Here is a 23396-nt window from a genome sequence, read left to right on the forward strand (position 1 = left end):
TGTAAAGCAAGGTGTACCTAATATCCACTATCAAGTACATCTTGAACCCCCTTTGACAAATTTAGGGCAGACTTTAGTCCATATCGACATGCAGTTCCTGCTCATCAATGAGGTGCAGCTCATGTTCCACCACATCCCACAGGTGATCTGGTAGAGTGCTGGCTTTAAAAGCTAGTTGGATATATTCCAAGCTTTATGACATGGACCTTTTCCCTACTGGAAGTAGCCAACAAAAGACTGAAACAGTGCCAAAGGGATAAACTGTTATTTAAGCAGGGTGTGACATTTAATCAAGGGGCCCAAAAAAAATATCCCCCACCCTGTCAAGCAGTAATGAAGTATGCTTATGCCAAATTGTTACCAGACCAAATTATCCCTCAGTTATCAAATCTTGCTTCGCTTCCTGTTAGCCGACAGCTTTCAGTGTGAGCATCTGCTCCTCAGCGTCAAGGTTTGACATGAGCAGTCTCTCCACTTGTAAAATGTCAAAGTCTGCACCCCATTTGTTTCATTGCGTTCTTGAAGTGGACAGTACAAGTAAAACTTTGGTTCACTTGAAATTGAAGTAAAATCCCAGGCAGGTTAGTGCCATGTTTGACTGCAGAGATTCTAGCCCTTGTTCCCATTTCAGAGCTTCCTTTTAGGTCACAGAATTCACTTCTGGGGGTGCTCTACATGCATGTTTAAGGACTTTAGAACTCAAACACTCGAGTATGACAATTTACCTTTTCACAACTTGAAATTAATATTTTAAGCAATCAAAGCCCTTTGTAAGACTGTCGGATAATTTACTGAAGTTGCCAATTGCACCACATCCTCATGCACATCCGAGCAGGTGTCACTAAACAATTAAGTGTCAGTTGTTTTTGTTGCACAAAGTGTTTTAAATATTGAAGACGCATCAAGCCAACTGAAAATGCAAACTCTTTATTAAAAAAAAAAAGTTATGAATTAATCCACAGAAGATACTGGTTCCTGCAAGAAATGACAGGAAGTTAGAACTGCAAAGACAGGAAGTAAAGAGGTTCCATGTTCATCATGTCACCTCTTGCTTCTTTGAAGTTGCCTGGGTATTCTGTGTGCCAGTTGTGGTTTCTACTTTTTTCTGCAGTTCAGACATGCTGGTTTCCACCGTTTCATCTGGTCTCCCACCTCTGTATTAAGGAGGATACAATTAAGTTTGTGGCACCAAGAATACATACACTTCAAATTCAGAATAAGTGTAAAAACCTTGAGGCAGCATTTTTGAGGACCACTGCTATCACAGCAATGATAACTATGCCACAGAGACCTGCGGCACCATAGATAATGGGGCCCTGGATGCCTTTTGCTGCAGTGTCCTGACAAGATGCTCCACTGTAGTCCCCAAAACATTTGCATGTCGTGACCCCATCAATTTTCACACAGTGTCCATTCCCACTGCAACGATTCTGGCTGCACTTTGCCTCCAGGACCTCAACAGCTTTGCTCAGGTTCCTCTTCGAGGATGGAGTGTGAGGAGGAGGTGTACTCTTATTTGAAGTAGAGACCTTTGTTTCTGACTGTTGCTTGGCACCAGCACCTTAAAGGAAGACCAGTTTCAAGCAGAGGTTTAGTGAAATTTGAAGCCAGCCATACAGCTTATCCATTTTAAACGTTACATACAGTTTTCATCCGAGTGATCGGCACAGTCAGCATGGCCGTCGCAGAATTTCTCAGCTGGCAGGCAGGTTTGGTCCAGACATTTTCTACCACCAGCTGAGCAGCTCTGATCAGGGCTGCAGTTTGTGTCTTTTGCATCGAAGTCATGGGCACATTTGCACATCCGTCCTGTTGGGGTGGCAAGGCACAGGTGCTGGCAGTTGCCATTGTTTGCTGCACACTGGTTGGAACCTGAAAGGAATGAGACTAGACTTTAGAATTTTAAAGCATCACCATATCCTCTTGGAATTAAGCCATCACTTACCAGACTGCGTAGACTTGCTGTAGGCTTTCAAGCCAAGTACTCTTGTGCTGACCTCAAACCATAGTTTTTGCTGCTGATCTTCTCTGTACCAAAGTCTTGTCATATCTGAGGGTAATTGACAGGCATGGCATTTAGAAATATACAAGTTAAGTTAAATATTTGAGGTAGCATGTTCCCTCCAGCAATATTGACATTACCACCAACAGTCATCCAGATTGGCAGGTCACCAAGAGCTACAGCAGTCAGCCCATCTCCAGCCTCTAGTTCCTTGTATCCAGAGCCATCAGTCTTGACTAAACTGATTTTCCCCATTCCTGTGAAACATTTAGGCCATTTAATAAAAAAAAAGTGAAACAACATTACTCTGATGTAGTTGTACCTGTGTTAGCCCAGTAGATCATGTCCCCAGTACTGGAAAAGACTAGAGATGCTGGTTGAACTGCATCTTTCCACACAACTCGTCGCTCTCCGCCATCCATGTAAGCACATTCTACTGCAGCCTTGCTGCCAGCATCTTTCAGATTTAGGTTGGTAAAGCAAACTTTTCCACTTTTAGGATGAAGGGCAATGGAACCCACTCCAGCAATTCCATCTTTTATTAGAATGGCTGTGTATGCCCCGGTTTTTGACGTAACCTGCAGTCGGGGCTGTTTGTTGCTGCTCCAGTATACATTAAGGGTCACCCAGTCAAGGGCCATGGCAGTGATTTGGTCATCTAGCAGTTTGAGAATCTGCCCTTCAGCAACCAAGGCCAAGTCTCTCAGCTTGAAGGACTTTACTGAAGTTGTGTTGGCATCTGTCAAGACCAGAGTGTTGTCATGTGTGCTGTAGTCCATGATTTTTGCGTCACTTACGCCAGGGATCATCATTGCCAGATGGTCAGGCAAGCCTTTTAACTCTGTTGCCTGTTGGGCTTGAAAATAGATCTGCAGAAATACATTAGTTATGCAGGTCATTAAATAATTTTGAAGTTCCATTGGTTTAAGACTCAATTTGTCTTTAGTTAAGATTTCTTTGACATGACCTTAGCATCTAATGCTAAGGTCTTCAGAGAGCTGCTGACCGAGTTTGCAGGACCAGAATCAATTTCCCCATATTCCCCTAGTCTTGTGGAAGACTTTGAATAGTGCTACACAAATAACCACTTGTGTTCCAGCTTACAGGCAACTTAGTCACCATGCTTTTCTGCATTCCCCTTCCCATAGAATATAAATTCTGAATTTGAAGCAACTACACAACTGACATCTAGCACAAACCTTTGTGACAGCAGGTGGTGACAACAACAGCAGGAATGTTGATTTGGGCAGACTGGAACAGACCAGACCATCTTCAGCCAATGACATGCCACTGGGACACTTGCACACAGCCTGGCGTCTTGGTGCCAAAACACACATGTGGGAACAGGCCATCTTCTTACAGGGGCTCTCTGTGTCCATCTGCATTATTGGATGTATAATCTAGAAATGGGGAAACCAGAAACTGGTTTTGACCAAACCAAGATTTGCACCCAACAGGTGAAGACATTGCAGCAGGACACTACTGTAGACAGTTAGGCTCGTCTTGAACATCTGGGTCAGTTCTAGTATGCATTTCCAGTTCCAAGTTAGACAAAACTCACCTTAATCGCAAAAGGTTGGGCAGGTCTCTTCAGGATAACCTGCCTGTTCTTACCGGAGAGTTTATTAACGGCTTGCACCACTCTCCTCTTGGCATCAGACCAGTAAAGCAAGTCATTGAATACAGCCACAGAAAAGGGATTGGTAGTCTCCTTCAGCTGGAAAATCTGAAGGATAATCAAATGCTTTAAACTGATTAACTTTGTTAGGTTACTTTATTGGGGAGGCTTTTGAAGCTAGTTAATCCTGAGAGAACTTTTGGCTTCATTTACCTTCACATTGTCACCGTCTAGTGTGGAAGACCCAATTGCTTTCAGTCGTTCATCTGTCCAGAAAACCCTCTCTGAAAGGACATCTACTGTAATGCCACCTGGCCAGCCCAAGCTGGAGTTCACGATTGCCTTCCTCTCAGACCCATCCATGCCAGCTCGTTCAATCTTAACCAAGTTACCAATTTCTGTCCAAAACATCAGCCTAAGAAAGGGACAAGTATGAATGTCAGCTCAGTACAGTTTTTACTTCTAAAGTCTTTTAAGCCAACCCTTTTTGTGGCAGCAGGGTCAGAGAGCGAGGCTGGTCCAACTCTTCATCCAGGATGATGCTTTGGTCCAGTGACTTGACAGATGCTTTTGCAAGGCTGATGGCAACAATCTGACTATTTACACCATCAATCCAGTACAGGTTCCTTGCAAGCCAGTCTACAGCTACAGAGTCTGCCCGGACACCTTTAACAAGAGCATTTACATTATGCTTTAAACTGATTCAGATGCCAGTAAAAGTTTTTCTTGTCACCCCGAACCTTTAGTGAGAATTCCTGTAGTCTTCTGGTCCATAGAAGACCACCTGATTGTTTCAGTGTCCACACCAACCCAGAAAACCTTCTGGTCCCGCCAGTCATAGTCTACAGACAAGATTGCCTTTTTGGCAGATGAAGACAAGACATCAAGGCTTCCGGTGCGCAAACCATACATGTACAACTCTGTCTGGACAGATGCCAGCAGGAACGGTTCACCTATGAAGAGATTGCAACAATAGACAAGGTATAGAGTGAAAACATGTAAGCTTGATGAATGTACACAAGGTTTCAAACGAACATTTGGGACAAACTCGCCTTGTAGCATAAGAATTCAGGATATAGCAACCATTGAGAAAACAGTTGCAGTGTCCCAGTTCACCGTATGCCCCCAATGTTGGGATACTTTACCTGTGATTTTGCATTGGTATTCATCCGCCTCCATTATAAAGCCTGGATGGCACTCACACTGGTATGACCCAGGTGCATTAATACACAGATGACTGCACACACTTTGTGCCTGGTTGTCACACTCATCTACATCAGAGCACATTTGACCATCTTCCAGCAGCCTGTACCCTGCTGTGCAGTGACAGCGCTATAAATAGAATACAAGATTCACAAAGTCAAGCCACTACTGTACAGTTTTATGCCTTTTCACAGTTTAAGTGGTCTCTCACCGGTCCCTGGGGTGTGCTGTGGCAGCCCTGTGTACAGCGGTCAGCAGCAGTACAGGCCATATGGCAGCTGCCCCCCTCATCTGAACCATCTGCACAGTCTGTAACGTCATTACAGACAAGGACTGGATCCAGACACTCCTGGCTGCCACACTGGAACTCATGAGGGAGGCATGTTCCCATGCCACCTGGGAAGTTTAAGTTTAACAAAAAGTCAGAATTTTAGGAACTAAACAGCAATCATTTACAGTCATCCATTATTTAAAGAAAACTATGCATTGAAGTACAGTTAAATATGCATATACTCACATTCTGTCTCATCACTACCATCGTCACAGTCTTTAATCTTATCACATCTCCAGACTGTAGGAATACACTGGGTGTTTGATTTACAAGACCACTGGAAGGCACCACAGCTGACTGGCGTCACAGGACAATCCTACAGTAGAAGGGATATCATGAGTCCTTGTGCAACTCCAGAGCGAAGGAGGGACAAAAAAAAAAAAAAAAAAAAAAAGACACATTAACCAGGACCTTTTCATCCGAGCCATCTTTGCAGTCCTGGTCTCCATCACAGAGCCACTCCTGCACCAAGCACTCCTTGCTGTGAGGACAGCGATGTTTGGTTGTGCAGACCGGTGGCTTGGTGCAGCCGTCCTCATCCGAGCGATCCCGACAGTCAGGATGACCATCACAACGCATTGACGCCAAAACACACTGGCCACTGAGGCACTTAAACTCTGTAGAGCTGCACTGCAAATCAGCTACAGGAGGGCCGTAGCATGTTAGAGCACCGCGAAGGAGCGTCGTCACAAATGGTGAAGTCGTGCGAGCATACCACAGGTTGCCTCGTCACTGCCGTCGCTACAGTCCTGCTCCCCGTCACACAGGAAACTGCTGGGGACGCAGCGGCTGTTTTCGTCACATAGATGAGCGCAACCCTCCATGCGCTTGGCACAGGCAAGTTCGTCAGAGCGGTCCTGGCATTGTGGCACGCCGTCGCACACTTTACTTCTCTCAATACATTTTCTTCCGTGGGCGCATTGGAACTGGTCTGTAGCAGGATTATAAAGTCACTCAGCTAAAAACCAAAATATGAATGCAAGGTGTAGCAGTCACCACTATCTTAGATGCCTTTTTGTAGTGGTCTAGCAAGCGCCTATACAGCCAGTTGTGGCTTAAGAGTTTACTTGAAGCAGATTATAGCCAGTTTAGGTCACCTACCAGTTCCACATTCTGAGACACAATCTTCCTCATCTGAGCCATCTCTGCAATCTGGTTCTCCATCACAGACATGATTGTAGTGGACACAGTCCGACTTGTCTTTGCACATCTGGGAGCCCAAGCCACATCTGAGGGGACGAGACTGACCGGAAGGGGCCGCTGTAGGTCCTGTAATTGTTCCAGCTTCCTTTTGGTCCTCTGAAAACCATGCAACACACACAACTGAAGTTGAAAACTGCCCACCCTAGAGTCAAAGAGCAAAACAGAAGCCACATACCACAGTTTGCCTCATCAGTGCCATCCAGACAGTCCTTCTCTCCATCACAGATGAAGTTTGCAGGCAAGCAGTGGCTCTTCTCATCACAGTGGTGAGCACAGTCTTCAGGGTGTTTCTGGCATTGTTGTTCATCTGAGCGGTCCTGACACTGAGGTACACCATCACATACCTGATCTTTGTCTATACACTTCTTACCATGGGCACACTGGAACTGGTCTGTTTGGAAACAGGTGTTTGGTTGAACTTCAGGCAACATACACACACTTTTAAAAATTCATTGCAACAAGACTTCACTGAAAGCATTAAGGCAAATCACATTGGGCCAGCAATATAGCCATGTAGGATGTTTATGGATGCACAAATTTTAGGAAAATAAAAATTCTAAGTTATATACAAGGAAAGGACCACTACATAACTTCAAGTTTATACTGAGCAATAGCTCCCCCACCTTCTTGAAGGGGAAAAGAAGTTAATGTGATAAGTTTGAGTTAATTGAGAAATTTGTGAACAGTACATAGTTCAGGTAGGAGTTAATGTTAATTTGAACTCAATTTATGAGTCAAGTTCTCAGCTCTACATATCAATTCCAGTCTGAGCAGGCTTTTGCTCCATTTAAAGAAGGGTAAGCTCCCAGTTAACCCTTTGAGTCATACCAGAACTACATCCTGCTTCACAGTTCTGTTCATCAGAACCATCCTTGCAATCCTCCTCTCCATCACACACATGGTTGTAGGGGATACATTCTAAGCCATCCTTGCATAGACTATACCCCATTCTGCAACGATTAAGATAGCTTCCAGCTGGGGAAGAGAAAAAAAAAATTAAGTCAATGGAAAAGAAAAAAACAAAGTCATAAACATATAAATACACACCAAAATTGTGGGGCTGGGTGGAGTTCCTTACCTTGTAAAAACAGTGCCAATAAGCCCACACAAAGCCATAACTGACCACCCATTGCCACAGGCAAGTCAAAATGAACCAGATACCAGGACATTCTGGGGAGGCAGCTTATAAAGGCACCAGATTCAGCCAGTTGAGCCTAATTGCACACTTAAGTAGGGGCGGAGCTGCTGGAGATGTTAGGAGCAGCTGTATGGCATGCCAAAAAATTCCACAATTCACAAAAAAATAGCCAACTATTAAGGATAATGTGTGTGCTAATTTATTTAATCTAGATGTAAATTAATATAAAGAAATAAAATAATCTTTTTTTTTTAAAAAAAAAGAAAAAGTTCATTGTTAAAATCCCATCAAATTATTTTAGTATTTATTGAAATATTTCAGAGTCCATGTGCTGGATCCTGAATTCATAATAATTGACTTCATAATAAAGTGAGGCCTGTGAATCAACTATTTGATTAGGTACCTTTCCCGATAGTTTGACATGAGACTTGAGTCAATATTGCAGTTTTAACTCCATCCACTCTCTTTAAGGGTCAAAAATAACATGATTCCAAAAATGAAAGGAAAATTGTTAAAATGTAACTTAGACTTATTTTGAAATTTTAATATTTGACCTGAATGGTTAAGTTTTTTTTTTAATAAATAAATTGTTATATAAATACATCTGCACAAATATTTATTTTACCTGTTGACCTTAAAAACATGAAGTGGTTGGAACTAATATTGCTCTTGGAAAAGGTGATTAGTGTGAAGGTGACAATACTCCTATGTTCTTTAGAGGTTGTATAAAAATGACTTTAGATTGTGGGTGTGGTTAATCCAGAGAACAATGAACATGTCAAAAAGAAAACTATCAACTACTAACTACAATTTAAAAAAAATCTTATTTTCGGCCTCCCCTCATGAGTTGGGGTTATGTCTCAGTCATAAGTAAGTATTAATTAAACAAGCGCTGAACATGGCAACTTAATTCATTTTGCTAACATATTTCTTTCTTTCTTTCTTTCTATTAATTTTGAGGTATATTAATGGACATTTAGTCAAGTTACTAGTCAAATCAAGTTACCACTGTTATTTTCGCCTCACTTCTAAATTTCGGCACAAAAACTCTCAAAATCACAGAACGAACACATTTCTGTGTCCAATCAGGAGGGATTAAGAGTTCTTGCGTCACTGTGACGTTTGTAGCCTGTTCCGGTGTAGCTAACTCAGCTAACGAGCAACTGTAGCGCTGGTAGCAACTTGAGAGGAGCCCTGTATGATTTGGCTGCTGAATTGTACTCAGAAAATATTTTTATGAGTGTTTTTATAGGTCTCCGGACGGTAGCCGCTGTTGAAGCGGAGCCTTGGTTTGCAAAGCTGGGGTAACTATTGAAAGGCTTTTCGTTGCTTTTTCGGCTTGGGAGTGTGTTGTTTTGAAGCTGCGGTTGATGTTGCTCCGTTAGCCAGCGGGAGCCTCAACTCTGTTTGGAAGAGTTCGTGCTAACAAACCTAGATGCGGATTTTTCAGGAAAAAGATGGGTAGCTGCGCTGAAATGAAGAAACGTTGCATGTACATCGCCAAACAGTTTATTAAAAATAATAATAATAAAACACTGGGCCTGAATCAGATGGGTTTTGTGGAAAACTCGCTAGGTGCCGAAGTAGCCCCACTTGACTGTTGCGCACAGGAGGGTTTTCCGCGGATCACAACAAAAGGATTTTTGATAACAAGCTGACTGCTAGCTCCGTGAAGCTAACGTCAGCTCCTTTAGCTCGAGTTTGCATTAGTATTTAATCGAACTTGCATCTCTAAAATGTGCCTGCTTTTCTTTGCCACCTGTTATTTTAACAAATGTTCTTTGGAAATGTTGGGAGCTAACGCTAGTCATTGTGGTGTTGTGGTTTGAGCCCAGTAGGCCCCCCCCAGGCAGCTAACAGTTGGCCCTCTCAGGGCAACCAGGTTCTTGTAGCTCGGCTGGCCTTGTCTCTGAAAATACACTACCCGCTTTCAGTCATTTAGCAGCATTCTTTCAGTTGCTTATCGGGCTCGTAAATTTGTCTTGTTTGGAAACGGAAGTCCTGCAGTTATGTTAGCTTACGAGCCAGTTAGCTCGGACGCCTGTGACGAGCTAATATTAGATGGTCAGTTCTGGTCACCAAATCTGTTGTTTAGCATCAGATTGCAGTGATTCTGTTCTAGTTTTTGAGAGTTGCTACACTTGGAAAAGTTTAGAGACCACAGTGGACATCAGTATGGAGCTCTCCGTTTTATATACTAGGTTTAATTTAGAACTTACCAGCGAAATTATCCAGTTCTGTAATAGTTTATAATTTGAGATGAGCCTCTAATTGTTTTTTTTGATCGTTGAGATCTGATTTAATGATTTTGGTTTATTTTTATTTATTATGGCTCTGCTGCAGCTTATCGTTAAAACCATATAATTATTTCCAGACTAACATATCTACGATTTTCATCCAAATCCCCCGATTTTACTTGGATCGGAGCTGACTCGGGTCAACTGCTGAAAAGATCTGAGTTGGATCTGCTGTTTGTGAAGTACATCAGTGCACTTCGACAAACTCATCCTGTTTAAACAGTGTGTTTTGGATTTGTTAAAGATGAGATCAAGGTTGTGAACATATGGCTGGTGGCTAATTAATTGGTTGATTAAATTTTTGGGGTTTGAAAACAGGTTTGAAAAATATTTTTCTTTCTGATTTTGTGATTTATAATACTTATGTTGGTTTTTTTCCCCTGCAAGGTGTCCAAATCTTTTGAGTGACTTCTAGCGTTGGCTTCCACCCTTTGATTCACTCATTACCAGAAGGGCCCCTCAGAGCAAGGGCCCAAAGCTGTAGCTCCAAGTTCGCCCTCCCCCCGCCGTGCGCCCCCTGCCTCGTCGGTAATCGAGAGCTCACACCAAAACCTCCTCGAGGCTCTCGGCGGGTCGAAATGTCGTCCATCTTGCCGTTCACCCCTCCTGTGGTGAAGAGGCTCCTGACGCTGAAGAAGACGTCGACCGGGCCGGGTTTAGCGGGAGGCGGCGAGCAGAATGGGCAAGAGGAGAAGTGGTGCGAGAAAGCTGTGAAAAGCCTGGTAAAGAAGCTGAAGAAGACTGGTCAGCTGGATGAGCTGGAGAAAGCCATCACCTCCCAGAACTGCAACACAAAGTGTGTCACCATCCCGAGGTGAGCTTCCTCCTCGTGTTAATGGTTGGAAACTTTTTTTTTTCCCCCGTTTCTCTCCCTAACTTGACTTCATTTCCAAAGACGTATTTGAGCGTTGGGTTCAGCTGAATATTACAGTTTGCCTCCCGCTGTGCCGACAGCGTCTGCAGGGTTTGTTAAAGGTCAGGAGAAGTCGTTCCCCTTTATCGGCCGGCCTTGATGACCCAGACTAAAACTCAGTGGGAACATTTTTGGGAAAGATTTGCTTCCTGGAATTCCCTGGTGTTTGTGTGTCTGATGAAGCAACAGCTCATTTGTCAACTTTCCCTTTTGGACACTTTCTGTAAATGTTTTAAGAATTTCTGAATCTAGGTTTTTTTTATTTATTATTAAAATGATTTTGATTAACTTTCCTCCTCTCATTTCCTTTGTTTTGTGCTATTTGGTGTGCTTCTTGCTGGACATTTATCGTATCGTTTCTCATTTATCTGGATAAATTTGTCAGCATAATAAGAGTTTTGATTTATCGTTGTCACAACAAATTCCAATTGATAATGTTTAATGCCCCCAAAACTGTCCACATTGATGGGATTGGTACTTTTACTATTTTCTCCAGAAACATAAAGTTTTCAGTTAACAGTCGCCTCACTGTTGCCAACTCAGCGACTTTCTTGTTACATTCACCAACATTTCAGACCAAAACAAAAAAAAATACTACCGGCCAAATCGGTGGTCAGGCTTTTAAAGATCGGTAATCAGCGATCGGCCAGAAAACTACAATTGGTGCACTCTCAGTTCTTATTGTCACTTTTGTTATCATCACAAGTGATAAAACCTTTAAGTCCATACCCCTCCACCCCCAAAAACTCCATATTTTGTTTGTCTCCACATAAGTTCTGAGATATTTATCTGCAGAAAAGCTATTTTTAGTGTTCAATACAAAGCCACAACATGGAGAACGGATTTTTAACATCACTCTTATTTTTCCTCAATTCCTTCAAAAGGCTTCTTTTGCTTGAAGTTCATTTCCACAGTTGAATCTGGTGGCTTTATTTTGCCACAGAACTCCAATAAGAGTTTCCACATCCTTACTGAAAAAATACTAATGTTTCTTTCTGTTTTTTTCCTGGTTGTGTTTCTTCCCCGTACACAGCAATTGCTCTGAAATATGGGGACTGAGTACACCAAATACGATAGAACAGTGGGACACGTCAGGCCTATACAGCTACCCCGACCAAACCAGGTGAATATCCTCAACTCGCGTTTGGTGTTTCACAACGTTTTAAGATTGGACTTTAAAAACATCCTTGTTACTGTTCGCCGTCCAATCAGATCCCTAGACGGCCGCCAGCAGGTCTCGCACAGGAAAGGCCTTCCTCACGTCATCTACTGCCGCCTGTGGCGGTGGCCAGACCTTCACAGCCACCATGAGCTGCGTGCCATCGAGGCCTGCGAGTACGCCTTCCACCTCAAGAAGGACGAGGTGTGCATCAACCCCTACCACTACCAGAGGGTGGAGACCCCAGGTGAGAGCAACGCTTGTCGGCCAAATCGCTGATACACGACTGGTTGTAGCACTGCACAGAGTGCAGCCGAAGAGGCAGTCGTCAACTTTTTAAGTCGTTCAACGCAAAGTAAAGCGTTGCGTTTTGACACAGGAAGGAATTTGTTTCTGGATGTTTTAGTTCTCTCCCTGGCTTAGCACACCTAGATCCAAAGATGGCTCATTAGAGGCCTAAGAAGAACATTGACATGCTGAAAAGGTTGTTACTACCACCAGAGAGGGAACTAAAAGGATGCAGGATGCTGACCCTCCAGGACCAACTTTGGGGCACCACTGTTTTAGAGCAAAGGTGTCAAACTCCAGTCCTTTTGGGCCACTGCAACTTTTAGATGTGCCTCTACTGCACCACACTTGAATAGAATAATTAGGTCATTAGCAAGGCTCTGTAGAACTTATCTACACAAGAAGGAGGTAATTAAGCTATTTCATTCCAGTGTTTTGTACCAGTGGCACATCTAAAAACTGCAGGACAGCGGCCTTTGAGGACTGGAGTTTGACACCCCAGTTTAAGAGAATCAATCACATGTTGGCCTGATGTGCAGTGTGTAGAAACAGGAGCTTCAAAAATGATCTTGGAGATGCTGGCCTTTGACTTTCATCATTTAAGAACAAAAGGTAGTTAATTAAATGAGCTCAAATTAAGGCCAGTGAAAGGTAGTAAGAAGTAACTAAAGGTAGTTGTAAATTTTTCATCATCCCTTCAAAATATTTTTAATTTTCCACTGATGCTCACTTATTGTTTTAAGTTCGTTTCACGAAAATCTGTATAAAAAATGATGACTACCATACTGGCAGGACCTGAGCTGTCACTGGTAGACTCCAAGCTACTGTGCGCATGCGTAGTGTTGGAACCGCCTAGCGTGTTGAGACTAGCTAGTTATTTTGCGCTTCGCCAACTTTGGCTCGGTGATCCGAGATTCAAAGACTAGAAATGACCGAAAGGCATTTTGTAAAGTATGCAGGAAAAAAATCTAAATTTGACCTGGGACGACTTGACGGTGATCAAATCAGACCGACCGGATCAGCCACCATTCATCAGCAGTGGATTCCTGCGCGGGTTGAGGCTCCACCGTGGAGCAGATCCCCGTTTCGGTTTTTGGTGCTAAACGAAGCGATGCAACTGCACACTCAAACTCAGCTACGAGCTAAAGTTTTACCAGCGACGCGATGGGAGCTGCAGACAGGCAGCAGACCTTGCTGACTCTAAAGCCAGCGCTCAGAGCTGAGCTGCTCTGAACACCGCAGCAACTAAAGTAAGCTAAATAACACCAACTGCAGCGCTAACAACAGACTGCAGTGTGAACATACTCAAAAGTGAAAATTCCACTGCAATTGTAGTAAAAGTGGTAAAACTTTTACGTACAAGTTTGTCATTCATTATTACTGATACCATTTAGACACGTTTCATGTTGTTTACATCCGGAAATTTCGCGAAGGCAAAAAGACGATTCTTTTCCTTGCCATCTGTAGCCGCGGTAGAACGGTTCCGTAAACTAAGTGAAACTTTCTTAATTTAGAGCAGTGCGCCACAGCAAAGGGGAAATAACTCAGAAAAACCGTCAATGAACAACTCGAATCCAGTCGTATTGCCCACCCCTCACTTTCCGCGTCTGCTAGCTACGCGGAGACTCGTTGCCATAGCAACAAACAACTCCACTGTTTGTGAGGATCCAAAACCATAAAACCCGCAAACGTTTCCCACACAAAGGACAACACATTCAGTCCTTAACAGTTTCATGTTTTCAGGCTTGATGTTTATTTTGGGATTATAAAATGATCATCTGAACACAGCGGTGGATGATTAGCTAATTTAAACAGCTGCTCAAATTGTAACGATGATCTGACAGAGTTGGTGTGTTGGTCACAGAAACACCGAATTTCGCTGCATAGATATTTGTTTATTTAAACTTTTCAATGAGTGGTGAAATATGATGCCCTTGAACCTTGTTATCAAGTTGTCCTAGTGTTGACATTTAGTAGCAAACTAATTCTGAGAAAAAAACATCAGCTTGTGAAATTGTAATGTCATTGCATTTTACTGGTATTCTTTAAAAAAATAAAATAAAAATTATATATATATATTTAGGATAAGCACTAAAAATAGTGCTTGCTGTTTTTAACGTGAGGTTTTGGTCAAGTTAAAGTCACAGTTAGACCTTCAAGTAAGTGGGATAAAGTTTTGTTTTACATGAGCCGTCATCTTACATGGGTCAGTGAGCCAATTGCAGCTTTCTCGCAGATCATAGATTATCAATCTATAAAAAGTTTGACCTGCCAATTTCGATTTTAGACAGTGCCATTTTGTTGATTGAAATGTCGCTAAATATAGGAAGAAAGTCTCTGAGTTGTTAACAGTGGGGTCACTATTGATAACTACAAGCTTGCAGACATGACCTGGTGGGCCGGTCTATCGGTCAAACCTCTCGCTGCAGAGCAGAAGAGGAACATGGCTGATTTTTAGACCTTTGCTGAAGTAGAAAAGATCAGAGGATGAGATTGGCTTCACGTAAATGTCGACTGATCACAGATCTCCCAAAATTGAGCACATCGGTGCGAAATTGGCTCGATTTTGTGTTGGTAGTAAAAATATTGTAGAGGTAGTAAATTCAGCTCTAGGACTCCTGTATAAACTCTGAACAAGTAAAACAGAGAAAAAATACAGCAGCTGAACAGACACTGCAGAGGACCGACCAGAGAAACAAACAAAAAAACTCCAACCACAGTTTAAAACAAAACATGTCACAGTTCAACTTCCTGTTTCAAGTAAAACACTTCCTGTTAGTTGAAAAAATGCATCTCAATAAATTCTTAATATAATTAGCTAATATTCCCAAGTCTGTCTTATAATCTTTATGAACTAATTATTCATTTATTTCCTATGAAATCTGTTAGATCTGGTTTTAAGTAAAAAAAAAACAAAAACATTTTGCAACACGGTGAGCTCACGTCTTCCTGCGTTTCATCCTCCACCATAGTGCTGCCTCCCGTTCTTGTGCCAAGACACTCAGAAATCCTGTCCGAGCTGCCACCTCTGGACGACTACACTCATTCCATACCCGAAAACACAAACTTCCCCGCAGGAATCGAACCTCCAAACAACTACATACCAGGTAGAACTGTCTGGATTTGACTGCCGCCATCATTTGATGAAGAGTTTTTCTCTCGAACTCCAATTCAGCATCGTCTGGCTTTCTTTCGTTTTTCTCAACAGAGACGCCTCCACCGGGTTACATCAGCGAGGATGGAGAGGCCAGCGACCAGCAGATGAACCAAAGTATGGACACAGGTACCCTAGACTAGCACGTCCTTCTCCCTTGGTGCCGATTAGATGGACGGTATTGTTTTGAAATGAAGTCATGGTATTATCAGAACCGCCTGTTTAGAGCTGCACAATCTGAGGAAAAGACGTGAATATTGGTGGGAACTGCAGTAACGACATGACTTGCTGTAAACAAACACTGACAATGTGAAATTGTTTAGAGTTTAAAGTTAACATGAGCTACATTCAGACAGCAGGCAAATGAAATGTAATTAAGCCATTTTATTCCAGTGTTTTGTACCTGTGACACATTTAAAAATTCAGGACAGCGGCCCTTGAGAACTGGAGTTTGACACCAGATTTTTATTTTTTATTATTTTTTGACTCTTTACTTCCTAAAGCCTTTTGTGTTGCATTAAACGACAAGTTTCACCAGACATATTACAGATGTAGAGAGGTCGAATGCAAGACACTTAAACAGTGAATGATTCTTTGTGATATGTTTATTGCAGAGTATATAGATATCAATTTTGATATTGTGATGATGATAAATGAATAAGGCTGTCACAATGTGACGATCTGCTGTAAAACTCTGTTGGTTCTGTTTTTGCTTCAGGTTCTCCACAAGAACTTTCTCCCAGCACTCTGTCTCCGGTCAATCACAGCATGGGTGAGATGTGAACCACCTGCTTTATCACTGTTCAATATTATGTCATTTGTTTAGATGACGATGCGTTTACTGATATCACAAAGTATGCCACAATACGACTACTATTCAGTTTAAGTCACAAATATGAGATAGAAATGATATATCATCCATCCATCGCAGTTATTTACATCTATCTGTGTCAATGCACAAAAAACCCCAACTAAAACACGACTTGGCCATTTTCTTTCCAAGCTCTTTCAGGCCCTGTTATAGGTTTAGCTTCACCTGGTTCAAATTCTGTAACGATAGCAAAAAAATCTTAAGCACCTTTTGTGCTTTACTAATTTCAGTTACTAATAATTTAACAATTTCCTTTACAGCTGCAGGTGCATCCTTTGCTACAAATGGTCATGTATTCACTAAAAGAATTGTTATTGCATTTTAGGCAATGAAATGTTTTTCTTATTTAAAAAAGAAATGAATCATTTGTTTATATCTTTTAATTTATTTCTAATATCTTTTTTAAAAAGGCCTAAGTGGTTAAATTAAAAAATATCTGCAGAATGCAGCAAATTTTTTTTGTGTGTTTTTCATCTGGTCATGTGACCGGTTTGTGGAATGGCATTTGTGTTACCATGACGACTGTGGCTAACTACCGATGCGGTGCCTCCCGTCCCGCAGACCTGCAGCCGGTGACGTACTCGGAGCCGGCCTTCTGGTGCTCCATAGCGTACTACGAGCTCAACCAGCGCGTGGGCGAGACCTTCCACGCTTCTCAGCCTTCGCTGACGGTGGACGGATTCACGGACCCGTCCAACTCGGAGCGCTTCTGCCTCGGCCTGCTGTCCAACGTCAACAGGAACGCCACTGTGGAGATGACTCGGCGGCACATAGGTTGGTTCTAGACAGCAGAATATCTGTTTCATTTTTTCGCTTCATAATTATTCTGTAAGTTTATCTCAATAGTATCCAAGTAAGATAGAAGTTTGAAAATTAGTTCTAGATTTTGGGGCACAAATTTGCATGTTTTCCTATTTGTAAGGCATGATGACTTAGATTTTTTTTTTTTTTTTTAACAGGAAGAGGAGTTAGACTTTACTACATTGGAGGGGAGGTGTTTGCAGAGTGCTTGAGTGATAGCGCTATCTTTGTCCAGAGTCCAAACTGCAACCAGCGGTACGGCTGGCATCCAGCGACAGTGTGTAAAATTCCTCCAGGTAAGAGGCTGAAAATGGCAGCATGTAGGAGAAAGACGGACTGTTTAGTCAGATAAAACTGAACAGTTATGATAATTAACCTCCTTTTAAAATGTATTTTTAATGTAAGTAAGTTCAAAACTTCTTTATTGTTTTGTATTCACAAGCTGTCACAAAAGCCTCAAAAAGCTGAACAGTAGTTGGCACTTTATTCAGAAATAAGCCTTTTTTTTGTGCGTCACCTCTAAAACTCACGCTCCGGTTCTCACGGCTTTCTTCCTCCAGGTTGTAATCTAAAAATCTTCAACAACCAGGAGTTTGCGGCCCTGCTGGCCCAGTCGGTCAACCAGGGCTTTGAGGCCGTCTACCAGCTCACCAGGATGTGCACCATCAGGATGAGCTTCGTCAAAGGCTGGGGAGCCGAGTACAGGTGAGCACCGTCACAACTAGCATTCCCTACTGCTGTGTGCGCTAGAGTTTTCAGTTAATTAGCAAGATTAGCAAGCAGCATGTCCTCACATCATTAGAAAGTCTTCAATTCATGTATCTTAAATGAAGGCCTTAACATGGCCTTAAAATGGGAGCACAATAACAACGAGATAAGATGCAGGAGCCAGAGTTCGTATTCACATTCTTATAGTCAGTTCAGCTAATTTAAAATGACCCTGAGCAATAATCTGTGTAAACATTTCTACATTCGCTGCACCCCAAACAAGCACTGTGGCCTTAACTACGCTACTCACAGGTCTTACAATTTTGTCATGACAGGACTATATAATCTTGTGTGTATTTTATTTTTTCTTGCTGAATTTTTCTGTCATGCACAGATATATTTGTCGTGTTTGGTAGCTAGCTACTATTAAACCTTTGGTATCTTGCCAGCAGGGCTAATAGTCGACCAGAGAAAGTACCCCCAGTTGGCTGGGCAATGTTTGTATTTGCCACTGGCTCCCTTCTTTTGCAGTAGTAGTTCACAATCACCGCATATATTTTTAGTTCTTTGGTCTTAAAATGTAAAAATCTGGCAGTAAAATGGTCTTTTGAAAGTCCTAAATGTGACTTGCTGAAACCTGCAGAAACTCTGGCCATGATTTAAATATGCGTGTTAGTTTTATGTAAATTTAACCTGGGATGCTAGCTAGAGACTTGGACTGTAAATGAACATTACAAAATGCTAAAGAAAATACATGTTATGATAGCTTTGGGAAAATCTTAGAGCTGCTTTAGCAAATGGTATCCTGCTGCAGGCCGCTGCCACCTCTGGACCCACCACTCCCAGTACCTTTTCCATTCCATAAATTCTTTACTTTTGTACCCAGAACCTTAAACATACCTCTACAGGTCCTTCTCAAAAAATTAGCATATTGTGATAAACTTCATTATTTTCCATAATGTAATGATAAAAATTAAACTGTTAGATTCATTGCACACCATCTGAAATATTTCAGGTCTTTTATTGTTTTAATACTGATGATTTTGGCATACAGCTCATGAAAACCCAGAATCCCTGTCTCAAAAAATTAGCATATTTCATCCGACCAATAAAAGAAATGTGTTTTAATACCAAAAAAGTTAACCTTCAAATAATTATCTTCAGTTATGCACTCAATACTTGGTCGGGAATCCTTTTGCAGAAATGACTGCTTCAATGCGGTGTGGCATGGAGGCAATCAGCCTGTGGCTCTGCTGAGGTGTTATGGAGGCCCAGGATGCTTCGATAGCAGCCTTAAGCTCATCCAGAGTTTTGGATCTTGCGTCTCTCAACTTTCTCTTCACAATATCCCACAGATTCTCTATGGGGTTCAGGTCAGGAGAGTTGGCAGGCCAATTGAGCACAGTAATACTGTGGCCAGTAAACCATTTACCAGTGGTTTTGGCACTGTGAGCAGGTGCTAGGTTGTGCTGAAAAATGAAATCTTCATCTCCATAAAGCTTTTCAGCAGATGGAAGCATGAAGTGCTCCAAAATCTTCTGATAGCTGCTGCATTGATCCTGCCCTTGATAAAACCCAGTGGACCAACACCAGCAGCTGACATGGCACCCAGACCATCACTGACTGTGGGTACTTGACACTGGACTTCTGGCATTTTGGCATCTCCTTCTCCCCAGTCTTCCTCCAGAGTCTGGCACCTTGATTTCCGAGTGACATGCAAAATTTTTTCATCCAAAAAAAGTACTTTGGTCCACTGAGCAACAGTCCAGTGCTGCTTCTCTGTAGCCCAGGTCAGGCGCTTCTGCCGCTGTTTCTGGTTCAAAAGTGGCTTGACCTTTGACCTGGGGAATGCAGCACCTGTAGCCCCTTTCCTGCACACACCTGTGCACGGTGGCTATGGATGTTTCTACTCCAGACTCAGTCCACTGCTTCCCCCAAGGTCTGGAATCGGCCCTTCTCCACAATCTTCCTCTGGGTCCGGTCACCTCTTCTCATTGTGCAGCGTTTCCTTCCCACTGAGGTGCCTTGATACAGCACTCTGGGAACAGCCGATTCGTTCAGAAATTTCTTTCTGTTTCTCACCCTCTTGCTTGAGGATGTCAGTGATGGCCTTCTGGACAGCAGTCAGGTCAGCAGTCTGACCCATGATTGCGGTTTTGAGTAATGAACCAGGCTGGGAGTTTTTAAAAGCCTCAGGAATCTTTTGCAGGTGTTTAGAGTTACTTTGTTAATTCAGATGATGAGGTTAATTGCTCGTTCAGAGAACCTTTTCATGATATGCTAATTTTTTGAGACAGGGATTTTGGGTTTTCAAGAGCTGTTTGCCAAAATCATCAGTATTAAAACAATAAAAGACCAGAAATATTTCAGTTGGTGTGCAATGAATCTAAAATTCATTGCACTAAAAAGTTTAATTTTTATCATTACATTATGGAAAATAATGAACTTTATCACAATATGCTAATTTTTTGAGAAGGACCTGTATTTATAACAAGTGGACCTGTTTTCCAAAGTGTTTAAATGATGTGTTGTTTATTGTCCTTTGCACATTTGCTAACTGAAATCCTTTCCAGTTTATGCAAGATGATGTTTAGTTTTTGCTAGTTGACAAACTAACCGCCTTTTTTTAAAAGTCTGGCTAATGTGCTTAAAATGCTGATACACACGTGGCTTTGGAAAAGTAATTAGTACACTAAATGTCTAAAGCATTAGCAGATGGAATGTTGGGAAATCTCGGGACCAAAACTGCTTTTTTTTTTTTTTTTTTTTTTTTTTCTCCCCCAGGCGACAAACCGTGACAAGCACTCCATGCTGGATCGAGCTGCACCTGAACGGCCCGCTGCAGTGGCTGGACAAAGTTCTCACCCAGATGGGCACCCCGAATGCACGCTGCTCCAGTATGTCCTAAGCTGCAAAGGAAACGCCCAAAATGACCCTGATACAAAGATGGCTACACTCCAAACTGGAAAAAAAAGAGAGAAAAAAACAGAGGAAAAAAAATCATAACAGAATTTGTTTTTGTAACATTCTCTGTAGTATTTGGGGCTCGGTTCCACATCCCCGTTTTAACTTACACACACACACACACACACACACACACACAGAAGAAGAACATCAATACATAGTTCAACTCACATATACACACATACAGACTTATTTTTTTTATTGAAAATTTAAAAAAAAAAGAGTGAGATTGGCACTTTGTTACCCACCTATGTCATGCACCTTGTTAAATTGCTTTGCCCCAAATCCTTAATATTAGATCTATTTGTGGTACAAATAAAAAAAAAATGTATATTGGTTGTTGTCTGGGAAGTAGAGGAAATACCAAAAATATCTGTGAATAGGTTCTCAGTGTTGAAGATTGCTTGAATGCTGAAGTGATATATATATCTATATATATATATATTTTTTTTTTTTCCGTTGTTCCATCCCACCACATCCATTGTTCTGAACCTAAGTTTACTTTTCTCTGGGAGACTTCTCTGTTGTCAAGGGGAGGCGGCTTATTGAAGAAACGATGGCCTTGGTGGCTGTTTTTCTCCTGAAGGAAATACCACAATGTGTTTATGAAATTTGATTCAATTGCCTCTGCCACAATGGCGCCCAATTTGTTTCTTTTTCTTTTCTTTTTTTTTTTTTTTTAACTAACACAGTGTGTCGTTCTAAGACATACCTTCAAGATAGACGTATAGGAATGTTAGTAAAATAAATATTTCCATAGCTCTAAAGAAACTGCACTATCAGACTGGCTGTAGTTTTATTGTAGTTGGTATTTTTATTTTTTTTTGTTTGGTCGTCATTTGGCACTCTTCGTTCTCTTTAGCTGATTTGCATCCGATCCGATTCGCCTGGTTTTCTAGCTTCCAGCCAGGTTTTACAGAGCACGCTGGGCAGGGACCAGAAAATATATCAGAAGTTATCAAAAACTATATTTCTTTTTGGACATTTTTGTGTTTTTGTTTTGTTTTGTTTTCTATCTAACACGGAGACTGCTTGAGCTCTGGAAGGCGAAACGGTTAAACGCCTCATCAGGAGAACTTTGAAGGCATCAGTGTAAATTCATTCTGTCCATAGTCAATATCCCTGTTGTTTTGCTACTTTGTTTTATTTTGTGCATTTGTGTGTGTGTGTGTATACACACACACACACACACACACACACACACAAATAAAAATAAAAAAATGAATTTTCCGTCATTCATCTTTTATTTTCAAATATTTTCAACACCTCAGTAATTTCTAATATGAGAGAGAGGGTAGATCATTCCTACATTTTACCCCAAATTTCTAAGTGGCATATCTTTTCTCAGTGGGGGAAAAAAGAGAGAAAGTAATCACTGCCCTTACATCATATGTAGCTTATATCTAGTCTTTTTTGTTTTTTTGTTTTCCAAAGAAATCTGCTGCGTTTAAAGCTCAAAAAACCAGATTTGACTGAAAGTTTGAATCCCGTTCCTTGTAGTTATAGTTTTTTAGATGTTTAAAAATTTTTATTTTACCCATTTTGTTTTGTGCGTGTGTAATTATTGTCCAAGCACATTTGACCTCCTCTAGCTTTTTTTTTTTTTTTTTTTTTTTTTTTGGTGCTTTGTCGAGCAAGTTAACCACACTCAATTGGCTTTTAAAATGTTACAGCTAAACTGGATGGGAGTGAATGTGCCTGCACACTGGGACATTATGTGTTGATGTGCGTATTGTGTTCGTTCAGTCTTTAAAGGACAGCTTGTACAAGACTTACTACCTTAAACTCATTACTTGGTTGTTGCAAGTTTAAATATGTCCCTGGCCCACCATTTGATGTACATGTGTTTACCATATGACACTAGAGATTGTACTTGAAGTGCAACTAGTGCATTATGAATTTTTTTTATTTTTTTTTGGGAGCGGGGAGGAACTGAACCATGTGTTTGGGTCCAGTGTTACATTGTTCTTATCTTTGGCCTACAACATATGAATGTGGAAAAAAGAAAAATACAATACAAAACTGACATGGACCAGATGTGCATATGCATAAAAGTAGTACATTATGTGTGTATTTAACAGTAATCTTTTTTTTTTGCAAACCAGTCAGTACTGTAGACGTCGCAATTGTTTTACCAATAGAGGGCGGTATTGATAGAGCAGGTTTTTTTTTTTTCTTCTTCTGTTTTTTTTTTCTTTTTGTTTCTTGACCATGAGCTTCTCAGGCGTGTGGCATATTATGCAGACTTCATAAAACACTAATAAAGATTTTTATTCTCATGAACCTGCCTGTTTTTTGTTAAAAATAATAAAAGTTTTCATATGTAAAGGGAGAGTAATGTGTATATTCTAGGGCACATAGTCCTATTTTATAGCACAATCGAGTATGTTGCCTTCAGTTGTTATAAAGATGCTGTTCATGTCAAATATTACTTCAAAGAAATTCAACTTTGTAATTTAGCTCCTTGAAATTGGGCCTCTGTCTCTTTAAGAAACTCCTGCTCCTTCTGAAACTCTGCTTGGTGTTGGCTAATTGTTACTGGCTAGTCTGAAAGCACTCAGTGGGGGAGTGGCAGGGGAAGGGCTGCTATGTGAGGCGGAAGCTCAGAAGCTTGGAAACCGCAGTGCAGAGGAGGAGCTGCGTCTTAAAGGCGGAGCTAGGTCCACCCAGGTGTTTTCCACAGCAGAATGGTTGCCATGGAGATTAAAGGATTTCTCAAAAATATTGAAAGAATCAAAGTAACACT

The 23396-nt window shown here is 41.5% G+C and overlaps 2 protein-coding genes across 3 annotated transcripts; one reads left to right on the forward strand and one right to left on the reverse strand.

The window, feature by feature from the left end:
• Positions 1-911: 911 nt before the first annotated feature.
• Positions 912-7546, reverse strand: lrp13a (low-density lipoprotein receptor related-protein 13 a). The gene is made up of 21 exons (XM_014975695.2): positions 7436-7546; positions 7186-7332; positions 6533-6748; positions 6256-6453; positions 5870-6085; positions 5566-5795; positions 5341-5470; positions 5035-5219; positions 4766-4952; positions 4361-4573; positions 4103-4286; positions 3834-4035; positions 3564-3728; positions 3202-3402; positions 2325-2871; positions 2143-2259; positions 1946-2050; positions 1645-1872; positions 1231-1561; positions 1046-1154; positions 912-975 (listed from the first exon to the last, which is right to left on the reverse strand). Exons 1-21 carry the CDS (start codon positions 7524-7526, stop codon positions 952-954), a joined length of 4026 nt encoding a protein of 1341 aa, XP_014831181.2. The 5' UTR covers positions 7527-7546; the 3' UTR covers positions 912-951.
• Positions 7547-8438: 892 nt separating this feature from the next.
• LOC106930500 (SMAD family member 2) lies at positions 8439-22933 on the forward strand. 2 transcript variants are annotated; one of them, XM_015008083.2, is made up of 11 exons: positions 8439-8799; positions 10180-10606; positions 11739-11828; positions 11918-12111; positions 15125-15259; positions 15361-15423; positions 16025-16078; positions 16739-16951; positions 17137-17274; positions 17539-17683; positions 20471-22933. In XM_015008083.2, exons 2-11 carry the CDS (start codon positions 10371-10373, stop codon positions 20592-20594), a joined length of 1392 nt encoding a protein of 463 aa, XP_014863569.1. In that variant the 5' UTR covers positions 8439-8799; positions 10180-10370; the 3' UTR covers positions 20595-22933. The 2 variants fall into 2 exon arrangements, with proteins under 2 accessions (XP_014863569.1, XP_087865223.1); XM_088009097.1 differs by having other exon boundaries at positions 8462-8799; positions 15361-15435.
• Positions 22934-23396: the final 463 nt, after the last annotated feature.

This window comes from Poecilia mexicana, unplaced genomic scaffold (assembly GCF_051168715.1).
Source record: "Poecilia mexicana isolate PSO_F unplaced genomic scaffold, ASM5116871v1 scaffold_9, whole genome shotgun sequence".
NCBI classification, from domain to species: Eukaryota; Metazoa; Chordata; class Actinopteri; order Cyprinodontiformes; family Poeciliidae; genus Poecilia; species Poecilia mexicana.

Coding starts and splice junctions, on each gene's coding strand:
- LOC106930500 (XM_088009097.1), top strand. CDS start 10,371: ATGTCGTCCATCTTGCCGTTCACCCCTCCTGTGGTGAAGAGGCTCCTG. Junction 12,112..15,124: donor CCAGAGGGTGGAGACCCCAG/GTGAGAGCAACG, acceptor CCTCCACCATAG/TGCTGCCTCCCGTTCTTGTG. Junction 15,260..15,360: donor TCCAAACAACTACATACCAG/GTAGAACTGTCT, acceptor TTTTCTCAACAG/AGACGCCTCCACCGGGTTAC.
- lrp13a (XM_014975695.2), bottom strand. CDS start 7,526: ATGTCCTGGTATCTGGTTCATTTTGACTTGCCTGTGGCAATGGGTGGT. Junction 6,454..6,532: donor CACTGATGAGGCAAACTGTG/GTATGTGGCTTC, acceptor CATGGTTTTCAG/AGGACCAAAAGGAAGCTGGA. Junction 1,155..1,230: donor CTCAAAAATGCTGCCTCAAG/GTTTTTACACTT, acceptor TCCTTAATACAG/AGGTGGGAGACCAGATGAAA.